The 26,528-nt window shown below is 42.1% G+C and overlaps 5 protein-coding genes across 8 annotated transcripts in view; 2 read left to right on the top strand and 3 right to left on the bottom strand.

Moving 5' to 3' along the window:
* Window positions 1-8,510, bottom strand: part of Trpm (transient receptor potential cation channel, subfamily M) — a 57,783-nt gene extending 49,273 nt beyond the window's left edge. The window contains exons 1-2 of the mRNA XM_041776767.2: window positions 8,384-8,510; window positions 6,365-6,683 (exon numbers count right to left, since the gene is read on the bottom strand). The gene's annotated coding sequence lies outside the window, so the exon portion shown is untranslated. The remainder of the gene's footprint in view (window positions 1-6,364; window positions 6,684-8,383) is intronic.
* An 855-nt stretch (window positions 8,511-9,365) lies between these two features.
* Window positions 9,366-10,465, bottom strand: LOC108077987 (G patch domain and ankyrin repeat-containing protein 1 homolog). Its single transcript, XM_017171530.3, has one exon. It carries the CDS (start codon window positions 10,406-10,408, stop codon window positions 9,404-9,406), a length of 1,005 nt encoding a protein of 334 aa, XP_017027019.1. The 5' UTR covers window positions 10,409-10,465; the 3' UTR covers window positions 9,366-9,403.
* Window positions 10,466-11,173: 708 nt separating this feature from the next.
* On the top strand, window positions 11,174-18,252 carry Xpc (DNA repair protein complementing XP-C cells homolog). The gene is made up of 6 exons (XM_017171808.3): window positions 11,174-11,725; window positions 11,795-12,651; window positions 14,765-16,650; window positions 17,086-17,553; window positions 17,617-17,785; window positions 17,850-18,252. The coding sequence occupies exons 1-6, from the start codon at window positions 11,520-11,522 to the stop codon at window positions 18,125-18,127; spliced, it is 3,864 nt and encodes a 1,287-aa protein (XP_017027297.1). The 5' UTR covers window positions 11,174-11,519; the 3' UTR covers window positions 18,128-18,252.
* LOC108078159 (uncharacterized) lies at window positions 18,253-22,556 on the bottom strand. Its single transcript, XM_017171809.3, has 2 exons — window positions 22,370-22,556; window positions 18,253-22,287 (listed from the first exon to the last, which is right to left on the bottom strand). Exons 1-2 carry the CDS (start codon window positions 22,412-22,414, stop codon window positions 19,006-19,008), a joined length of 3,327 nt encoding a protein of 1,108 aa, XP_017027298.1. The 5' UTR covers window positions 22,415-22,556; the 3' UTR covers window positions 18,253-19,005.
* A 331-nt stretch (window positions 22,557-22,887) lies between these two features.
* Window positions 22,888-25,994, top strand: Arf6 (ADP-ribosylation factor 6). Of its 4 annotated transcripts, none has more exons than XM_070284210.1 (5): window positions 22,888-23,078; window positions 23,128-23,243; window positions 24,004-24,129; window positions 24,740-25,042; window positions 25,110-25,994. In XM_070284210.1, the coding sequence occupies exons 3-5, from the start codon at window positions 24,048-24,050 to the stop codon at window positions 25,250-25,252; spliced, it is 528 nt and encodes a 175-aa protein (XP_070140311.1). In that variant the 5' UTR covers window positions 22,888-23,078; window positions 23,128-23,243; window positions 24,004-24,047; the 3' UTR covers window positions 25,253-25,994. The 4 variants fall into 4 exon arrangements, with proteins under 4 accessions (XP_070140311.1, XP_017027801.1, XP_070140310.1 ...); XM_070284209.1 differs by having other exon boundaries at window positions 22,890-23,078; window positions 23,128-23,272; XM_017172312.3 differs by having other exon boundaries at window positions 22,888-23,243.
* The last annotated feature ends 534 nt before the right edge of the window (window positions 25,995-26,528 follow it).

Genomic DNA, 26,528 nt, shown 5'->3' with positions numbered 1-26,528 from the left:
CCAAATTCAAGCCAAGCCGAAAAGGCATCAAAATTGAGGTTGCACAACTTTTGGAGGTCAGAAAACAAAACTCAAAGAACAACAAAGGCAAGAGGAGGACGAGGCAACTACTGCCAACTTCGAGACTGCAATCTGGTCAACAAAAAAAACACACACAGTCAGCTTAAAGACCTGGCTTTAATTTATCGCGTATACAAAAGGCTTTTGTACCCATTTCGCAAACAGAAAATAAAGTTTTCCAATTGCATTCGAAATGTCGCGACAGAAAGACTCGACTTAATTGAGCTTTAGCTGGGGGCAACTTTAAAGGTGAGCTTCAATAGTTCCAGAGTTCCTTTTCACTGTTTTTTTACTTTATCCAACCAAAAGCTATATACCATAGCTATAGCTATAAAAATGTCCAATTCCAACAATGCGTGTCAAGCTCGTGAAACACAAAGGAATTTTATTTGCCGACCCATTTACGAGCGTTTCCTTTGATGGCCGCAATATGAACTAGTGAACTTTCCACAATATTTATAACACTCAATTACTGACCGTGATTCTGGGTGTGTGTGTTCAGGGGAGTTGTTTGAATATTTCACGGCTTTTGTCTGTTTTATTATAATTTAATTTGGTTTTATTTCGCATAAAAGAGTGAGGGAAATGGTGTATTTCAATTTATTTCGAAAGGTTTAATAACCAAAAATTGTTTGTTTACATTTTTGGCATTGCTTTTACATGTTTTTAAATAGTATTGTGATTTTTAGGACATATATAAGTCAGGAAATATCAGTTTATGCTATTTAAATAGAATTTTCACAAGCTAATTTAAGTTAGAAAAACTCTTTTCTTATACGTTTTCTTAGATTTAAACATTAAAGGTTAATAATAAGCAAGAAAATATGATGAAAAAGACATAAAAGTTGAATAATATTAATATTTATATTAAAAGACATTAAATTAGATTACCAAATATATTATATAAGTATTTTTTGTAGTACAACCTTATTTTCCACTCCCAAAAAACCAAAAAAAAACTAAAGATTGACACCTTTTAAGCCCGGTTTCTGGCAAGGTCAGGCAGTTTTCCTTGTTATAATCTCCTTCTTGTATGTTTGAATTTCCACATTCACATCCTTTGTTGGGGTGCCTCTTCCCCTGTCACGGGTCACGCGCATAAATAAATTTAAAAAGCTGTCCCATTCGTTGCACTGGCACGTCAACGTTTCTACCCGGTCCACTACCAGACGTGTGGTGGAAATAAGTTTTCCACTTTTCACTCTCTCTCGTATGCACGTAACTTTTGGTTGCAAGTTTTCTTGGTTGTCAAAGGCAAAAGAAAAAGGATTCTCCTTGTAATAGTGGCCTAAGGATGGCAAGACACGCTCCGGAATCCGAATTTCTGGCCATTAAGAGGCTTATGTTTTCGGCCTCGAAGGTGTGTGTGTGTGCACATGCCGAGCCGCTAAATGTTTGTTTGTCAATTTAATGCGAAAAGCTTGTTTAAACTTTAAACCGATATTCATATTTGCACAGTCGTCCAAACGGAACGGAAAACGCCACAATGGCACCCAAAGCGACCAACTGATCCCAAAACCCAAATCGGCAATATGGGGGAGGACCAGGACAGGACTGGACTGGCCTGGCCTGGACTGGGTTGGGTTGGGTTGGGATTTGCATTTAACAGGGTTTGCAGGAGTCCGGAGGAGCCTCATGTTTACCAATACATATTCGCCACACACACACAGGCACTCAAAGCGCTTTTCAAATACACAATGAATTGTGAATTGAGTGCGGGGAGCCGGAAGAGAGAGAGAGCGGCATATAAAACCTATTACAAAATATGTTTGTGTTTCATTAAAAATTTAAGACCCTCTTCCTCCTGACGAAAAAAAAAAAAAGAAGAAGTAGGAAGGATGAAGGAATAAAGAATCCCAGCGCCCTGTTTATGACATGCGACAAATTTATTTAGCCCAGCGCACATCTGTATTAAATATGCCTCACTGATAAAGTTATAAAAACGTGAAAGTTATGACTTTCGAAAAGAAATCCAGAGAGAGCGACGACTACCTTAAGTGTCCTGTCTTTCTCTCTAAAAGGTCTGGAAGCAACCGTAATGCTTATCTAGCTAACAACATACCTTGTTTTTGTGAAATTAGACGAATTTCGAAAGAATTTAAATGCAGTTATCTTTCAGGGTGCTTTAAAATGTGTAAATAATAAAAAAAAAGAACATTTTCAAAATCAAAAAACCTTTCAAAATTACATTTTTGAGAAATTAAGACTTGGTGCAGCATCTTCGAAATATTTTTTGTTTGGTATTTCTCTTAGAATTTTAGTTCAAGCAGTTTTGGCTGCAGGTTTATCTTCTCATAAATAAATTATTATTAAATAGCTGAAATATTTATATATTAAAAATCAAATTTAAAATAGTAAACTAAGCTGAGCTTTCAGAAAATCAATAAAGAATATAAATATGTTGCATACTAATTTATATTATTGTTTGCTATATTTATTTTATATTTGCATTTATATTTGCTTGTTTTTTTTTATTAATTCGCCAAAAGAAACACAATTCAAGCAAGCTTAAAAATAAATGCATTCCAAAAACATTGACACACCATTTATAAATTTCATGTTTTATTGACAAACATAAAGCCATATATGCTTTCTTTATTTAATCCAAGCAGAAATATTTTTGGAAACCGGGTCAAATCGCCCACATCGAAATGCAGAAATTCCTTTATTTATTGTCCTTGCACACAGCCTGTGCAAAAGTACAATCAAATATTTTTGCTGATAATTCTAATCAATGAGGACCACCCATATAGGCCAACCGTTATGGAGAGTCATTAACATCAGGATTCATTCGATTGCCAATCAATATTTGGTTTTGTCTAGCATATTTTTCGGTTAACCTCAGCTTTTGCTTGTATGCTGGTATGTATTATAGTGTCTGGCATAAAAACCAAACGAGGTAATCTATATTTTATGCTCCAATGGTCAGCTGTGGCATAGCATTTACTTTATAAGCAGAAGTGAAACCCTCTCCAACGATTTATTAAAGATATCAAACGAACGTGCTTATGACTCTTTTTTTATCTCTCTCGCAGCAGAGTATTTTTTAGTACTCAGCTTGACTACATTTTATAAAGAAATAAAAACAGTTCAGTCTGTAAATTCGGTTACCAGATATCTCCCAGATCGATCATATGTCTGTCTGGATTTTTTTTAAATACAGACATCAATTTGATTCTACAGAAACTTTCGCTCTTGGTTTTATTACTCAACTGGATAAGTGATAAGTTGTGAGGGTTTATTATCTTTGTTATCTTATCTACCTGAGATTATGGGATAAAAAATAAAATCCATTAAAGTCAAAAACCTTTTGAAAATGCGATTTAAAGTGCCTGGCGGGGACTGTCAATAAAGTTGATTTATTGCAATTAAGCTGATGCGCTGTTAATCCTTAAATAAATAGCACATATAGCCATATAGAGCAGCGATGATGGCCATTATAGCCTTTAGATTGAACAGCGGAATCAATCGAGCTGGCGAAAATCTATGGGTGAACAAACGTGGTTTTATTTGTTTATCTTTAAAACACGAAATAAAATTGGTCTGGTTTTATTTTCCACTCACAAGGAGAAGAGAAAGCGCTTTCACGTGCTCCTCCGCCTTATAAATCACGATAGTATGATATTAATATACGACCAGATTCACTAGCTCTATGACGCAATACACGTAGCCGGGCGCGGTGTTTCAGTGTATATTTATATTTATCTTAATCAGGAAACTCATCTTAGTACGGAGCCAGGGACCTTGAAATCCCACTGTTTGCCCTGTCGCTCCAGACGTCCCATTCGTAGTCCATGTGGTGGGTGTGGAATATATCTTGTATCTTGTATCTGTATCTTTGTCGCTTTCTATCTCTGCATCTGTCTCGGCAGCGAGTTCTGTTTGCTTGTGTTTTATGGCGACTTGTTGACGTTGTTATTGCCGTGCTCCGTCTGTTGTTGTCGTCGGATTCTCAAGTTTATCAACTTGCATAGCAATGAAGCGATATGAATATGCGAGTGGCTCCGTGATGGAGGAGAACCTGGAGGGATCTTAGCATCCACTTTTGGGCCAGGATTTTGTCAGCCATTTAGACGTCTATGTTGCCACTTTTGTGCTCTGCTTGCATTTTGGCCCAAAGTCGTCGCAGTTTGCCAGGCAGTTCTGTCAAGTTATCCTTTTCAGGGACATATTTTCTTGCTTTTCTTTGAGCTGAGACTGCAGGAAAAATGTGTCAGTAAACACCTTGTTAGGGAATTACTTGATGATTTTTTGAGGGGATATTATTTAAATTATAATCTGAATGGGAATTTTAGATGAAAAAAACACCAAAAATCATCTAATTTACTAAATAAAAAACCAAACTATTTAATATTCTTCCGAATTTTCGTTTTATCTTTCAAATAGTAATAGGGAATTTTAGATGCAGTTTTTATAAAAGAAATACTCATATAACAAATAAAGCTCCCCAAAAATTCTATAAATTAACAAATAAAACCAAGAATTCTTTAATATCCTCCCAGTTATCCTATTTCTTATTTCTCAACCCTTTTTTTTGTGTCCATCCTGCTATTTTCCTGAAAGAAAAGATTGGTTAAAGGCAACACTGATTTGCGCTGACAATGATGCCAACAGCTTGTCATAATTTTCAATTTTATACCGCCGGGCTTTACGCCCACCTACCTATCTGAAGTTTATGCGGTTCACACACCCACACATACACACACACACACACTCCGCTCCTGGTAAGCCCCAAATGTTTGCTCTACGTGTCTTTCTGGCCGTGTTCTCCACTCCGCTGCTAATGCATTAAGTCGATTTCTCGCTTCAATGGATTTTGTTGTGGCTGCCATACAAGTTTTGGCATTTGCCAAGAACCTGGCATATATTCTTATATCCCGATACGTCGCCTTGGCTGAGCCACTTTTGCACGCTCAATCGAATGCCAGCGCTCCTCCACTTTTCTGACTGACATTTTTTGCCACATTTAGTCCCCCCCGGAAGTCAATCGCACGTTAATAAAATGTCGCAAAATGGCCAGGGATTTTTGTTTTTCTTCTTCTTCTTATGGCGTCCCCTTTTCGACGATAGTGTTCCCTTTCCCTTTCCAGGCTTAATCGCGATTCAATTAAGCTGTTTTAAAGAAATTTAATCAATCTTCGCTGGTCGCTTGTCGCTGTTCTGTGACCTTTTGCCGCATCCCGGGAAAAAAGCCAATTAAGCGCTGAGGACAATGAAAACCTGGCTCCGGATCCCGGGGCTTAATTAATGTATCAATCTTTTTGTTGAAAGCCAGTGGAGCCGGAATGTCAAGCCCTTCGTTGGGCAATTAAGAAGGCTATTGAAATGTTGACACTGGCCGCAACAACAGTACGCTTTTCGAGGGCTTAAAGTTGGCCGGAATGTGCGTGTGTGTGTTGGTCAAGGAACTTTTCCATCCATCGGGCGTGTTAACAAGTCGCACGCACATTATTTCTAATTTATGCGCATATTTCAAAATGAACTCGGCCTTGAAAAATAAAAGCAGAAGAGAACAAAACAGAGCTGAAACTGTTTCAGTTGTCTGGAAAGTTGGTGGGGTTCGTCCTGCCACTAAATCACATGCATACATACGTCTTTCGAATGAATAATGTTGCTGCGCCGTCACTCAGTTAGTCGTCAGTTAGTTGTCGGCGTCGTCTGGAGCGTATGGAAACCCTGGGATCCCCCGGAAAACTCAAACTTTCCCCTTTGTGTGCTGCCGCCTCAGAGTCTTATTAATGTTAATTACTGCCTTTTGCTGTGTGTGTGCGCCAAAGCTCTTTATCCCTTAAAGCCGCAACACATTTGCGAGCTTGCCAACAAACTTCAGGCCTAATTTTTGTTAATTTTTTTTGCCTAACGCCATGGGCGTCGCAATGGGGGTTTAACCAGCAGAAGTGGGATTTCCAGCAACAATTTATGCCGAAAGTTTTTTGGCAAATTGCTCATTTCAAGCACCGTTTGGTATGCAACACCTTCGCGATATTAGAAAATTCCTTCAGGTGAGAGATTTATGCCAGACATCGTCCTGCCAATTACACACTCCCATACATATATACACGAACGAAAAGAAATTCTTGAGAAATATCTTATTTTTTACAGGAAACTATCACAAAATTATGTTAAATATAAGTGGTGTTTTTTTAAGATGAAAAGTTACTTAAAGTTGATTTAAACTAGTTAAAAACTAGTCATAACAGAATAAATTTTTAATCTCTCTATTTAATAAATATTTTTTCACTGTGCACAAATGCTCTCACTAGCGTCCTGCGAATTAATTTGCATTTATCTAGCTGGGTCTTACCTGGGAAAACACTTAAAGCACTCGGAAAATGCGGCCACGCGGAAAACGCCGGAATAGCAATACTTGTTTCGCCGTAATGTTGATGCTGAATGAAAGAATCCGCTGCTGGTGTTTTTATTGTTCCTTGGGCTTTTCTCGTAGACACTATTAAGACCTGGCTACCCAAATATTGGATCTCAAGCATGCTTAAATTTGTTTTTCAAGTTCAGCTGGCATTTCTGTATTGCTCATTTCGATATTGTTGTTTATAATGGTTGTAATTGCCTTAATGGTTATTATGTCGGTCTCCCCGAATAGGCTGCCTGTTTGGATAAACAATCTAAGGGAATATGTTCGAGCCCATTTCATTTGTTTAGTAATTAAGAAATTTCAAATAATTTAATATCCATGCCGAGTGTTTCCTTAGCCTGCAATTTATTTTAACTACACGTTGAGATGTTTTGGCATTACCATAGGTTTTGCGGCACAAAAAGAAAATGGTAATTGAAGTGCCCTCTCAGTGGAAAAACGAAAGGAGATGGGAGCTCCAGGAGTGGAAACTCGACTTTTGCCAAAGGCAAAACCATTGCCATTGCGTTCAGGCAATGACCCGGAAGTTTTGGCCTTTTATTTATCTCAATCTCTGCGCGCTACTCAGGCCCTGCCAGCCTCCATGGGTTTATTTTACAATAATAAACATTTGGCATTTCGTATTTTGGCTCTTTGCGATCTCTCTGGTGTTCTTATGCATTTGTTTGCTTTACGATTTTAAAGATTTACGAGATTTGTTTCCACCCAAAGAAGCACTTGGAGTAAATAGAGTCTGCCTTCTGGCCTTCTGTTTCCTACAGGTGAGCTTCTATAAATTAAAACTATTAATAATTTAGAATACTAATGAAAGTGGTTTTGAGTTAATAGAATTTAATTATATAAAACAAAGTCATAACAGATTGCCTTGATTTTAATTATATATAAATTTAAAATTCTAGAAATTCCCTTTAGGTTTATTAAATAATTGCACAACGTCTTATGGCTTTATTAAATTTGCATTTTTAAACTATAAACAAGCACTGAAACAAATATTCTTGTGTTCTTAAATTTTACAGGAATTTTTTGTTGAAGAACTTAGCTTTAATTAATGGAAGCTGACGACTTGGTTTCCATTTTTACCACTTTTTTAGGATTTATTTTGCATAAATTGAACTCTGAATTTTTAAATATGTTGGTTTCTTCTTTTTTTATGTAAATTAAGAGTTTTATTGCGAAACCAATAGGAATCTTTGTGCGTTGAGCTCTATTTAACACTTGTTACTGTTGAATTTAATTTTCAACACATTTTTCATTTATAGATTATTTAATTTAAAGGCATGTACCCACTAGTCAACTTTTACTGTAGTTAAAAAACACGAGTGCTTTTAGTAAATACAAGACGATGACTAAGGACGTTTCATTTTTTAAAAGTGTACATTTCGCAACCTTCCAGAGCAGATTTTCCCCCCACATTCCACGGAATCGGAATCGTTGAGATAATAAAAAAATATTCTATTCCGCTTTCTTGGCCCCCACTTCACTGGGTTATAGCTGCTGTTGTCTAAATAATACAATCAAATCGAATAGAATCGAATCGAATCGGTTTAATGGAAGCGAACTGCAGTGTAAAATCCAACAACAACTATAACACAAGTTCATGGAGAGGGCCCTGTGGGTGGGTGGCGAATAGGGGTGGCGGAGAGCATATGGGAGGCTGGCAATGACGATCAGAGCGAGAGAGAGACACAGAGAGAGAGAGAGAGAGCGCGGTGAAGAGAGCGGAACGATATGTACATGTTCAATGCAAACCAAACAAATCACCAAAATAAATGCTACGAAAATAAACCATAAAGCCCAAGAACACTGAAAAGCGCGAATATTAAATCATTTTTTGTGTTGTGCAGAATCCGTGGGAGATTTGGTAATTCTTATCACAAGGCTTTAGTTTAGTTTTTTTTAATATAATTCCCCAGTGATATTTCGCTGGCTTTGCGTAATTGCGCCATTTACGTGTGCAGGCAACTTTTGGTAACGGAACACTGGCACGCGGCGGAGCACGATAACGAAACGAGATGCGTCGGCACAATTGTTAATTGTTTTAAAAACTTATTTAAATGTGGAGCCGAACCGAACACGTTGGAGCGCCAATAACAAATACGAACAAGCGACGCTCCGCCAAAAACACACACACACACACACTCGCGGCGCTCATCAGCTGTTTGTGTTGATCGTCAGCAGGGCTGCCAGACTGCCGCAATTCGGAATAAACATTTACGTAGTCTACCCTTTTTTGTTGCTTTTTATTGCGGCTACCCTGGATGACCGTTATTCTAGCACTTTAATAATTCACTCGCCGTTTACCTAACTGGAACGCGTCCTGCTGGGGTTGACCTTCGGACCGCACTCCCACCTCGGGCACTTTTTTAATTGCCGAGCGTGAGTAGAACTTTAAAACACGCACTGCGAAATTATTTTTATTGCTCTGCGCTCCGCTTTGCTAACGGTAAAACGGGGGAGCCACTGGCGAACGACGAACCTAACGGTACTGTAGTGCGAAAACGACTGAGCGAAGGATTTCGGAGCCGTGGCTTATATACCGGACGTCGGACGTCTCCGCCGCCGCAAAGAACAGGCAGGACGCAGGCGCAAAGCGGAAACCGTGTCAAATCGCGGCCTCAGGGTCAGGATGTCATAGAGAGAGGTAGAGAGAGTGCCGGGGGAGTGGGAGCGCGGTGGAGTCGGAGCAAGAGAGAGCAGACATGCAACAGCATTACCGAAAACTCAAACTTCGGCAAAGAACCCATTAACAACTATCCGATTGCAAGGTCACTAGGGTTCGAGATCAAGTGATTAGATTATCATCCCAAAAAACATGATTAATCAATTTGGAAATCCATACAAGTTTTTAACTTTTAAACCTTGGTTTATATGATATTAAAAACTCATTTATTTTTAGAATTCCTATTAGAACTCTAATTTAAAAACTTTAAGATTACATTAAATCCTCTAAAACTTCTTCTTTAATATTAGTTAACTTAATTCCCTGCGTAGGTGGCGTTCCCTCTTCCATTCCCGCACCTTTTCCCGCTGCATATCACTCCGGTTGCGTCTCGGCTGATGGAAAGGATCTCTCCTCCTCACGGCATTCAAATCGAAGGCTCCAAAATGTGTGACCCGCGCCGGCTGCTGCTCAATGCCCAGGCCAGTGCGTTGCTTGCGGAGCACAGTCTTCACCGGATACAAACGTCCACTTTGGCTGGGTCCCAAGCCGTGCTCTTGGTCCCAGCCCTGCTTCACCATCAGCTGGAGACCACGGTTCTTGGCGGATATATTGAACTTGTGCAGTTTGTGGGCTGGCAGGGCCTTGATATTGAACTGATGCACCGTGGAGGTTTGATGAATGGGCCAGGGAGTCTCCTTGTAGTCCCTTTTGCAGATTTCGCAGTAGAATGGGCTGCTCTCATCGGCTGTTTCCTCCTCGTCGCTGGCCTCTGAGGGTATAGAAACTGCTTCCAATAGTAGCACTATTTCGGAGTGGCCCTTTCGCTGAGCCAGTTTCATGGCCGTGTTTCCGGACTTGTCTTGGACATCTACCTTGGCTTGTCGCCGCAGGAGCCAAGCCACAGTTTCGGTGGCTCCTTCACAAGCAGCCATCATCAGGGCAGTCCAACCAAAGCAGTCGCAAGAGTTTATCTCCTCGTCGGAGATATCCATGTGGCACAACTCCTCCACATTGTTGCTAGTCGCCAAGCGGAAGAACTTCCCCTTATCAAACGGCGACTGGGGCTTTTTCTGTACTCTGCTGGGTTCCTTTCCTTTGCTAGATGAAGGTTTCTGAGTGCAAGTTACCGGCGTTTCCAGCACCTCCTTGTAGAACTCCTGGGCCTCCTCGCCATTCAACCCGTCAATTTGGTGTTTGCTAGCCTTGGGTGGCGCAGGAGTTTCAGGATCTCCGGCACGGACAAACCTCTTGAGTTGCAACGGTAGCGTGGTTAGAGCCAACCAGTTTGGATGCAATTCCCCAGAGGAATTCATTTTGCAGGAGATTTCAACTAATTTTGTAAATAAACATTTCACATCTGTGAATTTCAAGTGTTGGTAAACGCAAAACCAAGTCGATAGTCGATTATCATAAAATCTCGATAAATGAAATAAATACCAAAAATTAAATAAACGTTTTTTATACAAATTTCTAGAACTGCATTTTACATACAATTAACACCAAAATAACTAAAGTTAGAATTAATTTTTTTAGTAAAGAAAAAAATGTTTATATAAAAAAAAGTTATTTGTTGTCATAGTAAATTTTATTATGTACTAGAGACCGAAAAATGATTATTGGAAAACGTATTAAATGAAAAAAATCAACCACAAAGAATTCACTTAGAACAAAAAGAATGATATCCTGTGAGGGATAATCTATCCCTTTCCGGCATTTTTTTATTACAGATTTTTAGGATGTTCATTAATAAATATGGTTAAAATAATATTTTTATTTTTTATTTTTGTCAAAAATAATATTTATGAAATGATATTTATATTTTGATCAAATATAAAATGTATTTTTGATTAATATATTAAATATTACTTAACTTAAATCAATATTAATAATACAAAAATATATAAATCTATCAGGCGATTTTTAGAATAAAACTTATAATGGTTACAGAGTCTTATCCATGATAGAATTATAAATATTATTATAATTCTATCATGCCCTTATCTACTCTACCTATCTATAAAAATTCAATTTATTGGAATTATTTTATTCACAGTTCATTTCACTTCAAAACCGTTAAAAATGAAAGAATTCCGGAACCCGTTATACGATCGCAATCCGACGTTCTCCAACACTGCTGCATCGACGCGCTGTTCTCGCCCTCTGCTTTTGGACTGTATTTCCTACCAACCGCGAAAATGTAAATTTCGCAATTTGGTTTAAATTGTCCAGCAAACCGAAAACCGAGCTCAAATCAAGGCAAAATTCTGGCCAAAAGCACTGCCTAAACCGATGGGCAACCCATAAAGCCGGAGAGGATATTCTTGTGTAACGATTGTCCTACAAAACTGCGCAGTAAAAATCAATAACTGTAAGTGGCACGCATCGCGATACATAAATGTAAAACGTGCCCGAAAGGATTAAAAGATGTCCGACGAGGAGGAGGATTCCGTGTCCGAGGGCTTCTCGGCCAGCGAGGACGAGTGGAAGCCCAGCAAGGACGCCAAGGGAGGTGAATCCTCCGACGACGATGACAGCGACTTCGATGAGCTGCAGGCGGCGGGTGCAGGAGCGGCAGCAGGCGGTGCGGTCGGCTCCAGTGGTCGCTCATCCGCCGGAGCGGGCAGAAAGGGGTGGGTATATCCAAGTGACCGACTGACCCAGTGACCCATCCTATATTAATCTTCTATTTTTTCGCCTAGTGATCACAAGGCGCCCAGCGGTATTAAGGGCTCCTCGGTAAAGAAGAGGAAGCCCAGCCAACAGTCTCTGCGCTCCAAGCTATACAACAAGTACCGGCCGCCGCCCAAGACCTTTCCCACATCGCCATCCCAGCAACAAAACTCGCCCTCGGCATCGGGTTCAAAAAACGCCCGAACGCCCAATGAAAGCGGTGCTCGGGATCAGCACAACGCGGCTGATTCCAGCAGCGAATCCAGTGTGGAGGACTACCTGGTGAATCCAGCCGATCTCGACCTGCAATCCAGCTTCTTTGTCGGCCAGCCGACATCAGCGCAGCAGCAGCAGGAGAAGGAGAAGTCGCCGGTGCCGCAATTCGATTGCAATGCCGGCATCACGAACCTCTCGGACTCTGGCTCCGGATCGGAGGACAACAACGACAGCAGCATCGAGGATAAGACCGATGGTAATGCCTTCGACTTTCGCGGTCTCCTTGAGAACGCCAACAGTTTGGAGCGCACGCGGGATGCACTTAGCCGGCGGAATGTTACGGCCACACCGCCGAGTAGCCAGGCTGCCACAATGGATGTCAATGCGCTGCTTGCATTGGGCGAGAACCAGAACTACCAGAATGTAGTCGAGGAGGATGAGGAGCCGGAGGGAAATCAGCGGCGAGGAGCAAAGAAGACGCCAGGAACGGGTGGTGCGAAATCTGGAGGAGTAGCAGAGCAACCGCCACCGCCGCCTCCCATGGATGGGCCGTCGCGTCTAAGCAAGACCAAGTCGACGCGGATCAAGCGTCACACAAAGACGCGACCTGTGTCCACAGTGGTGGCCGCTGCCGGGGATACCGACGACTCCGATTTTGAGGAAGTGGCAGGTAGGCGAAAATACAAGTAGTTTGACGGCCAGTCTTCCGTAAGAGAAGGTAGCGATGGCAGTGGAGGCAGTGTGGAGGAGCAATGGCTTACAAAAAAAGAATGTTGGTTGTGGCGCTGGGATTTCTGGTATCTGAAAATGAACAAAAACAAAAAAGAAAAAGAAACAAGCTTCCAAATTGCTCTGTATGAGACTGTTGTAGTTTTTGTTTGTACCAAGTTTATTCGTGGATGTGAGGATATAGAAATTACTTAACTGGAAAAGCTGCGGTCAAAATAATAGGATGAAATGAGATATATTTAAGGAACATAGAAAATTTTAATTGTTTATACTATCCATTTACTTATTCATATTGTAAATTGATGTTTTATCTAAAGCCTTGTTTTTGTTTGTTTAAAAATGAGATATTTTCTGTTATTTGCTTTTCTCTAAATATCCCAAGTTTTAATGGGCTAAGAACTTCCCCTTTAGGAGATTCTGAACACAGTTTTGTTCTTTTAATCTCTATTATTCTGACCGCAGCTGTAACATGTGCATGATTGTAAATTTGGAAGAGAAGCGCTTAAAGAATGGCCATGTGTATCTACAATATATACCTATTTACTGTAACATTTATATATTGTTAGTCGATTAGACTGAGGAACTAGCGTATAAAATGGCTCTTGCTGCGAACGCTTTATCCAGAAACTTGGCTTACTAAAAAACCTATTTATTATACCCACTAACCAGGCCATGAGTCCTTTGATTGCATGCCCGTAGATAATGGTGTGAGCCAAAACCCATGTCAGATCGAAACGAACTCAAATAGAAAGCTGAAAGACGAAAACTACCAGAGAACGCTTCTTAAAATCTCAAGAAACACAAAAAAAAGTTTCCTTTATTGTCGAAAGAAATCATAAATTAAATCAACTGAACATTCTCTTGACGTTTTTTGCACTAGCTTAAGCTCAATCTGCGTGTTAAAGATACATAGTTAAAGCAGAGACCTTGTAGTAACAGGATGCATAACGCCCATAAAAGCAATTTTATTTTTAGAATGCTTGAAAATATTCTGGAAAAATCTTATGGCGTTAATTATCTTTTTATAACAAGGTCTTTGATTAAAGAAAGAAAGTTAAAAGCATAAACTAAATGTTTATTGAAGTCTAAACGTGGTTTTTAAATGTCTGCACACACCCACAAGTCGAGTTAAATCAAAGATACTTTATACTTTAATACAGAAAATGCATTTATTTTGATTGTTTTCTGCTAATTTATTCTATTAATTTGCCACGCGATACCAAGAAATAAAAGTCCTGGGGACTGGACGGATTTTAAAGATGCAACAAGCAGTAATAAAGATGATTTTTAATAGTTAGTCGAGTGTGTAACTTACTTTAATGGCAATTGCAAGTGTTTCACCGAACAAAATAACAAGTAGCTAACGAAATTAGAACTGATGTTTAACGAATTTACTTTAGCGAAATTGTATTCACTTAACATAAACATCTAAAAATCAAATAACTAATGGTAAAATACTCCAAATAACGATGCAATAAATCAAATCAAATGAAAAACTCGTAATTTTAGCGCAATTTTAGTGGATGTTGATTGTAATTAATTCAGTAATTGAAATTTAAAATGCACTTTAAATGATGATATAAATAAATAAATGCAAAATGTTGAAAGGACTCCATGGCTCTCTGTACTGGGTGATTTTTTTTTTTTTTTAGTTCGCCCCTGCCCTCCCTGCCCCCGATCCTCCTGCATTCTCATTGGTGATGGTATACTTACGGTACTTGTATTTAATTTTTGTTTAATTTTTGTTTATTTTATTCAGTCAGGGTTTTAAAATTTATTGAAAATGTGTGCCTATTTTTGGAAACAATTTTATTAGATTTTTAAACCGTGATTTGTTTAATTGTCTAAAACATTTCCATCATAATCCAGAGCTTTTTGAGTTAATTAATCGATTAACTTAATATTTCTAACACTGTAGACTATATAGTTTTTCAATTTTGTTTAATTTACTTATCTTAAAATCATTTATCTAGAGTCTTTAGAACTTCAAACCATCACAGGTTATCATGCCACTCAGTGCCTCATTTCCACCCCACTTCCGATTCCCTTTACAGATGACGAAGAAGAGGAAGATGTGGCCACTCCAAACGTCTCCGGGGACTTGGAGATCCATGTGGGCCTCCAAAACCTACTCCCCACCAAAGAGCAAAAGACCCAGCTGGAGCTGGAGAATGCCCTGAAGCGTCGTCTCAATCGCGACATCAAGGATCGCCAGCTGTTGCTGCACAAGGTCAGCCTAATGTGCCAGACAGCTCGCAGCCTGAAGTACAATCGGCTGTTGGGTGAAACGAATGCCCTGATGGAGGCTGCCTTAAAACTCCTGCCCAGCCGGAATGCCTATCCCACGGAACGAGGCACCGAGCTCAAGTATTTGCAGTCCTTTGTCACCTGGTTCAAGACGGCCATCAAGCTGTTGAGTCCCAATCTATATTCCGAGCAATCGGCGCCCAGCAAGAAGGCCATTGTGGAGTCCTTGCTGGCCCAGATCAAGCGCAAGGAAGCCCGCTGCAAGCAGGATATGATATTCATATTCATTGTCCTTGCACGGGGAATGGGAATGAACTGTCGTCTGATTGTGAATCTCCAGCCCATGCCGCTGCGACCGGCAGCTAGTGATTTGATTCCCATCAAACTGAAGACGAATGACAAGAAAAACAAGAGCCAGGAGCTGGACTTGGATGAGGAGGAGAGTGAGAATGATGATGAGCCCAAGAAGCACAAAAAGCCAGCGAAACCAACCAAGGCAAAGCCTAAGGAGAGCAGCAGCAAGGCAAGTACATCAAAAGAAGCTGAAAAAAAGAGCCACAGCAAGAAGGAGACCAGCAGAACAGAGACCAAATCCTCACCAGACACGAACACCCATAAAAAAGAATCACATACAAAATCAAAGAAAGAAGATTCCAAAATTCCAAACGAAACCAAACGTAGCTCACGGACAGTAGAAAGGGAAGATGGGAAGGCCAGCCTCTCCTCCAAATTGGTTGAAAAATCTAAACTAAATCGTTCCGAGAAATCCAAATCCTTTGAGGAGAAGCCAACCACCTCCAAGGCAGCTCTTAAGGTTTCTCCAATAAACGAAACCAAAGCCAAACCTCAATTGTCCCTGCTAAAAAGGGTCACAACCCAAAAGATTTCAGAGGCATCAGGAGAAAAGAAATCCCGGATATCTGCCCCCGTGGACACTGGCTCCCCAGTAGCTGGACGTACCCGCCTTGCTCGAGTGAAGTCCAAAGACGAAGAGGTTGAGGAGTCAAAGAGCGCCACCTCGTCGAAGCTGGTTGGATCTCCGGTTATTCCAAAGCTGCTCGTATCCAAGGTCAAGCTGCAGAGCTCGACGAAACACAGCGAGAATGCAGAGAACGCCAATCCGGAGGAGAAGCCCAAGGAGCGGACCACTCGAGCGCGCAGCAAATCGCCCAAAGTTCACATTTCGACAGGCTTTTTGCAGGGCAAAGCCGTGGAGGTTCCTGAACATAAACCGAAACCGAAATTGGAGTCACGCAAAAGTCCCGAAACCAAGGCTCATATCTCTCCCAGCTTCCTAACCGCCGATGCAGCTACCGGCAGGCAATTGCGTCATCGAAGGCCGAAGGATAACAATGCTCTAAGCATTCCCCAGCTGGATGGCGCTGATGATGAAGCCAGGCCATTGCCCAAGAAGCGTCTGAAGCTGGATAAGCTGCAAAGGTCACAGACTTCGCAGGACGATGAGGTATTCGAGCCTGCGAAGCCCGTGAAGAAGGCACCGGTGCTGCCCAAGTCAGTGCAGAATTTGAGGAAAGATCGCCGAGTGTTATCCACCGATGATGAGGGCGGCACGAAGGTTAAGCGTCGCTCAGATGCCTCCGACATGTGGGTTGAGGTGTGGTCCGAGGTCGAGGAGCAGTGGATCTGCATAGATCTGTTCAAGGGCAAGCTGCACTGTGTGGACACCATAAGGGTAAGTTATAGCTTATTATTAATTAATTATTTTATTTTTTGTTTTGTTTAGTAAATTAGTAATGATTTTATTGAATGAATTAATAAAAATTTAAATTAAAAATAATTAAATTAATAAATTATTAAATTAATTAAATTATTAATTTAAATTAATAATATTAAAATTAATGATTTAATTTAAAATAATTGATTAATATATTATTATAATTTGATTTTATGTTATTTTTAAATTATTTGTATTATTTAATTCATTTCATTATTAATTAAATTTAAGTAATTAATTAAATTAAATTTATAAATTAATAAATTATTAATAAATTTAATTACTTAATTAATAATTAAATTAATTACCTGATAAATTAATAAACAAAATGTTCATAAAATTAATTAAATTACATTAAATTAAATTAATAATTAATTAATATTGAACACACAGAAAAATGCTTCGCCCGGCCTGGCCTACGTGTTCGCCTTCCAGGACGATCAGAGTCTCAAGGATGTCACAGCCCGTTACTGTTCCAGTTGGAGCACTACGGTGCGCAAGGGTCGTGTGGAGAAGGCATGGCTCGATGAGGTGATCAACCCATATCTGGGACATCCCACCAGGCGCGACATTACCGAAAACGAGCAGCTGCACCGCATCCATGCCAACAAACCGCTGCCCAAGTCCATATCCGAGTTCAAGGATCATCCACTGTACGTCCTCGAAAGGCATCTGCTCAAGTTCCAGGGTCTGTATCCGCCAGATGCGCCCACCCTGGGCTTCATCCGCGGCGAAGCTGTCTACGCTCGGGACTGTGTCCATCTGTTGCACTCGCGGGATATCTGGCTGAAGAGCGCCCGAGTGGTCAAGTTGGGCGAGCAGCCCTACAAGGTGGTCAAGGCGCGTCCCAAATGGGATAAGGTAAGAGTAGTTTTTGTTGCCGTGCATCCGAAATGTATTAATTTTTTTTGTTAAATCTTTCAGCTTACACGCTCTGTGATCAAGGACCAGCCACTGGAGATCTTTGGGTATTGGCAAACCCAGGAATATGAGCCACCAACGGCGGAGAATGGCATTGTGCCACGCAATGCTTATGGCAATGTGGAGCTTTTCAAGGCCTGCATGCTGCCCAAGAAGACGGTCCACCTGAGATGTGAGATTAGCTATAAAGGATTTGGAATCCTGAAGATAACTCTGTTCCCTTTTATTATTTCTAGTGCCCGGCCTGATGCGCGTCTGCAAGAAGCTGAATATCGATTGTGCCAATGCAGTGATTGGGTTCGATTTCCATCAGGGCGCCTGCCATCCCATGTACGATGGCTTTATTGTCTGCGAAGAGTTTAAGGAGGTGGTCACAGCCGCCTGGGAGGAGGATCAGCAGGAGCAGGCGCGCAAGGAGCAGGAGAAGTACGAGACACGAGTGTATGGCAACTGGAAGAAGCTGATCAAGGGCCTGCTCATCCGTGAGCGCCTCAAGAAGAAATACAACTTCTGAATCACTGCGTATGCATGTGTTTACTTTGATTTTCTCTTTTTTGTTTGTATAACTTTGTTTCGATTGTGAATTGAACTTGTATTTTTTTTGTACCGAATAAATTGTAAGATGAATTGCCTTTGTAATTGATTCGAATTTCGTTTATTAATCGATTCTTTAAAAGTTGATTTCCATAACTTTACATAGCGTAGCGTCGTAAGATTGTAATTTACAAAATTATTTTACCGAACAAGTTGAGAGAGCGACATATCTATGCTCAAAGAATGTATGCCGTCGAGAGTTATTTTCATTTTTAGATACAGAACGATTACAGGTAATAAGATCATAGTTGATTGGATTATGGGCTATCCGTAAATGAATATCTTTAGCAGCCCTAAGGTATAGTCTTTACAAGAGCATGGAATGATTTTTCTTTTAGCGGACTAATGAAACAAAGCCTTCGCCGTTGAATATATGTATATAATATATAAATAAGATCCTAAATTCACAAATAAGTTAAGTACAAAATCCATCTACGTACAAAATAAGGTTTGACTTTGGTTTTACATATTTTTTTGAGGTTTGTTAACTAACAGATATCGCTCCTTCGTCTTGAGCATGAGTTACTCCCGATTCTGGCCAATTGACAACTCATTAAGTTGGGCTTTAAAAATATATAGATTATCCTTTTAGGGGAATAACATATTTATATAATAAAAAGCATTTAAGAATGGGTTAATACTAAATCAAAAATTTATCAAGTTGAAAGCAGACCAATTAAAAATGCAAATAGGTTTTTTTTCTAAGAAAACCTTTTCCATGATTAAAAAAATATTTGAATTCAGCAAGGAGAGAGTTGGGCCTAATCGGGGGAACACTAAGATTGCAACGGAACTGCCTTACGCCGGCATCGAGGCCGTCAAGTTGGTGCCTTGGGTAGAAGCAGCCGCCGCTGCACTGGGCGACCTCTGGCGCTGGGGACTGCTCTGCGCTTTGAGGTACTCGATGTACATGCGCCTGGCCTGGTTGAGCACCCGGGTGACATCGTGCTTGCGCACCATCTTGTCAAAGTGCATCGCTATCTCGTTGTAGTCCATGCCCGCCTTCATGATGGTGTTGCGGTGCTGCAGCAGCAGTGTGAGGCAAAGGAACATGAGGAAGGCATTTCCGCCGCCGAATTCCGATGGTGGAGGCAGAGCCCCCGCCGTGACGCCATTAAGATTGGACGCTCGCTGTGGCGAACGCGTGTAGGCGCTCTCATCGTCCGCATTTGTGGCAATCTCCACTAGTGGCGACACCTCCACCAGGCTGGGTTCCGTGGAAATGGGCAGGATAACCTCGGGCAGGCTGCTACTGCTGCGCATTCCCAGGGGCGTGTGTCCATCCATTAGGAGTTGGCTTTCGTCAATGAAGGGATTGAACGTATGCGACTCGTTCTGCTGGACACTGTTGCTCTTGGCCGCTAGCCGCTGGCGTCGGCGCTGATGCAGCTCGCTGACATCGGGACATGTGATGATCTCATTCTCCTTAAGGTCCTCCACCAGATCCATGGCGTCTTTGTCCAGCTTCTCGTACTCGATGTCGTCCCGCTTCTCGTTCTCGTTGTCCGTGAAGGGCAGCCCGAACACCTGGCGATCCAGGTTCTCCGCTTCCAGCCGCAACTCTCGCGTTATGGCCGTCGTCATGGGATAGTACTCCTGATCGTTCTCCGGATCCTGTTCCTGATCCGGCGGCGTGCTTGTCTCGTCCGGTTCGCCGGGATGATTCCCCTCCAGATCCAACTGCAGGTTATAGCTGCTCAACTCCTGCGCCTGCTGTATGGCCGTTGCGGCTGTGGAGGCACTCCAGCTGGTTTCGGGAACCGAAGAGGAATCGGATTCGTCTAGGGAGCTGCCCAGTCCGCCCTTTGTGAGCTGCACTAAAGGTTTGGTGACCGCAGCAGGAGCTGTCGTCGTCGTTGGTTGTTGCTGCTGATTGGCAAAACGATCAGAGATCCGGTTCTTGTTGATGGTTGCAAAGTTGAGGAATTCATTGAAGTTCTTGACCAGCTTTGGAGGCATCTTCCGCTCGCCCTCGTCCTCGGCGGATTCGCCATCGAATGAGAGACCAAGGCGACTAGTAGCCGCCAGCTTCTCCTTGAGATCCTTGAAGTGCCCGCCACTGGAGCTGCTCACCCACTTGACACTCTCGCTCACCTGGCTGGCATTCGAGGCTAGCTGCTTGGCAATGATATTGCTTACGGCCAGAATGTTCTTGTGCTGCAGCTTGGACTTCCTGTCCGCGGGATCCTCGTCTACAATCGAGGAGGAAGAGCTGCACAGGAAAGCCCGTCCGGGCGGTGCTATGTCCTTGACTTTTTCCGGCGTCTTCTGGGCATCATCTTTGAAGGGATTCGTTTCCAGAAAACTTGGTGATTCCTTCCTATCGAAGACATCATCGTCCTCCGTGTCCTCGCCGGCCGACAAGTCCTGCACCGACTTGACATTCGAATTCTCCATGGCACCCTCGATCAGGGCCAGCATCTTGGACTCATCCAGGCTCTGGTGAGCCTTGGCCGAGGTCCGTCGCTGCCTTCGAGCAGCCGCTGTAGCATGTCGCGACATATTGTCGTCCAGGCTGTGATTCAACCGCTTCGTATTGTCCAGGGCATGACCCGTGGCGCCCAGGGAAGAGCTTAGAGAGCTCAGCGAGGCCGAAGAGCTCTGACGACGCAGGGCACAGACTTTGGTATAGGGATTCTCCCGGGGCTTGGTCAGCAAATAAGAGGGACTCGTCGGCGTGGCGCTGTACGAGCTGGAGAAGGTGCTGGCGCTATTTGGCATGGAACTCTCCGACAGAGGCACGAATTCCTTCTCAAAAAGCTGCAGTTCTTTGTCACCACCACCGCTGGCGTACCGCAGCGAACTCCACTGCACCTCCAGCATGCGCAGGGCATCCTCGAAGGGGAACTCCCGTTTCAGCTCCAACAGAAGCCAGCGGTAGCAGAAGAGCAGGTCGTCCGCCTGCTGTGACTTGAGGTACTCCCAGAACTCCGGATCATAGAAGCTCAAGGCCTCCGTCAAATGGGCAAACTTCTGTGTCATTGCGATTCCGTCCAGCATGAAATTGCCTCGCACTCGCGCCATTATGGCACAGAAGCAGATGTAGGCCTGCGCCTCGTCGTTCATGGTGACCAGCAGCGGCGAGGCGATGTCCGACATGCCCTGGCAATACGACACCGTCGGATGGTTCAGAGCGTACGTGGTGAGGATGTTGAAGAGCGCCGCTATATTCTGATTGTCGTCGCTGCCCGCGTAAAAGGGATGCAGGCGGTCCGTGCGCAGCACATCCTTCTTCACCATGCTGGTCACATAGGCCAGCTCGCCGGCCACGCTGCCTCGCTTCACCGCCGCCTTCCAGGTGTCCCTCAGCCGGCAATATTGCTCGGACTTGCGCCGCATAAACTCCATGCGCTGGTGGCCGTCGAGGGCCAGGCCATGAGCTCCACCAGGATACACGTTGAGCAGATGCTTCCACACCACGCGACGCAAGCTTGGATCGATACCGCCTAGAAATATGACCCTGTGCAGCTCATCCTTGCGCTGAATCTGGCCCAGAGCGTCGAGGAACAGGCGGAACTCGCTGTCACACATGGGTGGTCGGGGAGGCAGGTTGGCCATGTGCTCCTCGGACAGGTTAAAAGCTTTCTGAACTATAGAGAAGGTCTTCTCCATTTGGTTCAGTATGGAGCTGCCCAGCTTCGTCTGCATATGCTGCACATACTTTTGGGAGACACCCAGCGACTGCAGTGGTGATATCAACTCGCGGGCAGATGGCGCAGGGGGAGCAGAACTCGGTGGAGCAGCGGCTGCTCCCGCGGAAGTTCGGCCGGGCGAAGCCTCTGTCTCGCACTCGCGGACCACAGTGAATGGCTTGACATCGATCTGCAGTATCAGGCAGGGCTCCGAGGCCGTCTGAATGGATATGTTGTGTATCCGCAGGAAGGCGGCGTCCAAATCCCAGTCAGAGCGCACTGCCAGATAGATCTCATTGCCCGCCGGATCGAAGGCCTTGTACTTGATGGAAAAGTCCGACTTGACGTCGAAGGCCTTGGCCAGCAGGCTGTACAGCACCTCCAGTGTGGTGATCTGCGGGTCCACGGAGAACTTGCGCCACTCCGATCGCGCCGTCGGCTCGCATTTCTGTGGGGAAAGGGCCAAAATATAAAAGTCTGCCACCTTTGTTGTCTCGCGCCTCCGTGGCCTCCCTTCACTTTCCACTTGCCTTCACTTTCACCCGCACCGCCTCGCGGGGACATATGCCAGCCATGTGTGTGTGTGTTGTGTGTTCTCTGGCCTGGGCGACGATTAACTCAGTTCCATAATTCGTTTGTGGAGTGACAGGATAGTGTCGTAAGGAACGCTTCAAAATTAAACAATTGGAAAGGAGTCTGAATCAATCGAATCGCGGCCAGTGTGACCGCAGCAGGACCATCAGAAAATACCATGCGGCCAGAGGTATTTAATAATAATTAATACTATTTATATTATTATTTTCTTTTATTTTTATTTTTACTCTTATTTATGGCTAAAACTTAATAAAAGAAAATAGGTAAGCTTGCTTTGGCGAACGAACAGGAAATATATAAATATTTATATTTATTATTTCTCTAGTAAAGAGGTTAAATATGATTTAAAACATAAAAATATGCACTTTTATGCACTTATAAGTTTCGAGTTAAGTGTCAACATTTCTATTTTTTTTTATTATTTAATATTATATTCCTATTTTCAAATTCCAACTGATTTTGATCACACCTTTACCCCATAAAATACCAAACATTCAGAGGTGACTCGCCCGCCGGCTCCGCTGCAGTAACGGAATTCAGTATTTTTCAGTATTAACCCATCGAGGCCGTGGCATTTTTTAGCTCTTTTCGCACCGCTGACCGTGAAGAATTTGCGCTTTCCGGCAACGGGCCACATTGCTTCGTGTATGTGTATATAAATACAAGAAGATTAGTGCAAAATTGTTGTTGTTAGTTATAGTTTTTCGGCCGTTGTGTGCTAGCAAATGCATTTTATGCTTGGCCAACGCACATAGGCACTTCATGTTAACGCTAAGCAGGCGGTCGTGGATCGAATTGGGCAGGAAAGCGGTGCGTAACAACGGTCGTCAGGAACTTGGGTGTGTATAAGTGTGCGCTGGTATTGGTATTACACGGGCGTGTATGTGACGTGTTAAGCAAGCGAGGAAATTCCGTGGAATCCTCTTCATACCGACATCACGGAGCCGGCTTGGCTTCAGCTGCTGGCTGAGCGCCGAAGGGCAGGGCATCATCGGTGGAGCAGTAGCAGTGGCAGTAATCCGCAATTGAGATAACTCTGGCTCAATTTACGCCACTATATAGTGTGTTTATCTGCTGTATATAAGTGTGTGCCCAATTGTGCTTGACTCTGGCTGAGTGTGCGAGTGTGAGTGCGCTTGTGTATGTGTGTGTGGAAGCTCTCTTCACTGATAAATTCTGCCCGTTTCTTTCTCGCATTGTTGTAGAGCTCTGAACAATGTAAGTGAAATTACTATGCAGAATAATGCTCTTAACTTCCGCCGCCGCGGCACATTATGCGTGCATATATGGCCACCAAATTGGCCCTGTATACAACTGGCTGTTAGTATGTGCATCTGTGTGCGGCGGCGTATCACTTACGCGCCTTCTCGCGGCGGCGTGCTTATATCATAAATTGATACGGCGAATAACTGAATTACAAAGGCATTATTATCTGGGAGACGACGACGACGACTCCTCCTTCTCCACCGATGACCCTGCCCCGAAATCACTCCACATTCGCATATCAAAATATGCGGCAGTCGTATCCATACGTGTGTGTAACCCTCGACCGTTTGCTCACATTTTTCAGATTGGCTAAGGTTTAATGGATGACACATCAGCAGCAGCGGCACCATGGGAAAGCTACTATCAAAAATTTTCGGCAACAAAGAAATGCGAATTCTTATGCTTGGACTGGATGCAGCTGGAAAAACAAGTGAGCCTTCCGTTACAGGATCACTTCCGGTTAACACTTTGATTGAATTCGAGTTTAGTTTAGGTTTGAGATCATAATAATCACTCTTAATAATGGTTTGACCATTAAATTTTGGGCTTAGATAACCATCAATTAAGCTTTAAGGTTTATCTCTAGCCATTTTAATGTTTATCTGATGTTATTTAACAAATAACTCCTCCTGATAAAGATTAAACTATATTACAGAGGAAAAAACCAAAGATTACGCCCCTTAATCAGCAGATTTTAATATCTTGCAATGTATACATATGTACATTGTATAGGAGCCCACAATATTTTCCTAATAATTATAGTAATAACAATTTCCCATAATAAATAATGATTTGTAACGATTTAAACTTAATTGTAATCTATCAAGAACCTAAACAAGTTAGCTGTTTGTTTGCCTTTTAGGGAGTCATAACATTAAATGTTTTTTGTTTAAGGCTTTAAATTTCAAAGCAATTATAGGGTGTTATTATTTGATCTTAAAATAAATACACTTGTTTAAATCGAATTCAAGCAAAGTTTCTCTGCCTCACCAATTGCATAACCGTTCTTTAACAATTTTCTTTTGTTTTACCCACAACAGCGATCCTGTACAAACTGAAACTGGGCCAATCGGTTACAACGATACCCACGGTGGGCTTCAATGTGGAAACCGTCACGTACAAGAATGTCAAGTTCAACGTATGGGATGTGGGCGGACAGGATAAGATTCGGCCGCTCTGGCGACACTACTACACGGGCACACAGGGTCTCATATTCGTGGTGGACTGTGCGGACCGCGATCGGATAGACGAGGCACGCACGGAGCTGCATAGGATAATTAACGATAGGGAGATGCGCGACGCCATCATACTGATATTTGCTAACAAACAGGATCTGCCTGATGGTGACTATACTGCCTGCTATAGTTCTATAGATTATTAACAATTATTTATGTTTTTTTTTTTTTGCAGCAATGAAACCCCATGAAATCCAGGAAAAACTAGGCTTAACTAGAATAAGAGATCGCAATTGGTATGTACAACCATCGTGTGCCACATCCGGCGATGGCCTGTCCGAGGGCCTCATTTGGTTAACGTCGAACCATAAGTTATGAGAATCGTAATTGAGCATTTTCTTATATATATATATATATATGTATGTGTATATATATATGTATATGTATATGGCATGTATTATTATTCGAAGCGAAGCAAAAGCAAAAAATATTCTATTTTATTTATACAATGAAAACGAAAAGCAACCGCAAGCGCATAGTAAAAGCCCAATTCGTAGCTACGAAACGTTGTAAACTGGTATATAGAAGTCAGACCTATATATGTATATATATATAAATATATATATATATATATTTGTATATGTATACTCTCAATCTAACCAACCCAATATTCTCACTAGTAATGAAATACAAAATAAACGAAACGAAGAAGCATCAAAACCATATTTAGCAGCCGGTAAAAATAATAATATTCGTAAAGTAAATTACAGCAGCACAGAGACACACACATACAGAGAACATCAACGGAGATTTAGCTATAAGTAAGTTTTTCTTGTAAATTATATATTGATGAGAGACACGTAAGCAATAAGTTGAAAGCTTGTTTATTGCAACTGTTACTATATATTTGACTTGAGCGAGGGTAGCGAGTCTTAAATAAATTGTAAATAAATATTCAAATTAAAGCCCGTATACAACAAAAAATAACAAACAACAACAAACGAAATAAAAACAAAACACCGAACAAAACAATTGAACAAAAACCCTATAGATTGCTATTTAGATTAAAAACTACCGAGTCTTCAAAAATATAACGATATAGTAACTGTGCCTTCCCCAATGTCTGTCTATATGCTATGATTCTTCCTACCCTGCCCTGGGTGCTGGGTGCTAACCCCCGGAAATACCTCTGACCGAGAGAGAAGGACATCCTGACTTCAGTGTCAGTCGCATTTGGTTTGTATTGTTGTATTGTGCGTCCAATTTGAAAGGTAAATATGCCACAATCAGTGCCATATCCGAGGGTAAATCTACCTGAACATACCTGGGTATGATTTGTTAAACAAGGCGTGCCATAATCTCCCATTGTTTTCCAATCCCCTCCCTGGCTTGATGAAGATATATCCCTAGATTGGTGTGTGAGAAAAATATTGCATTTCATTTCACTTTGTGGGTGTATCAATCATCTTTGAAGCAAGCAAACATCTAGCAAAAAATGTGGTCAATGGAAACTATTTTTATCTATAATAGCCCTTCTCTATATATTATTTAAAATTCAGACTCGGTAAGTAGTCTTGGATTAGCTTTTAGGTATGACATTTTTACAGAATTCAACCACTTCCAGTGTAATAGCCATATGGTTCTTGGGATCCTG

Source organism: Drosophila kikkawai, chromosome 2R, assembly GCF_030179895.1.
Source record: "Drosophila kikkawai strain 14028-0561.14 chromosome 2R, DkikHiC1v2, whole genome shotgun sequence".
In the NCBI taxonomy this organism is placed as follows: domain Eukaryota; kingdom Metazoa; phylum Arthropoda; class Insecta; order Diptera; family Drosophilidae; genus Drosophila; species Drosophila kikkawai.
This window is presented reverse-complemented; position numbering and strand designations above follow the sequence as displayed.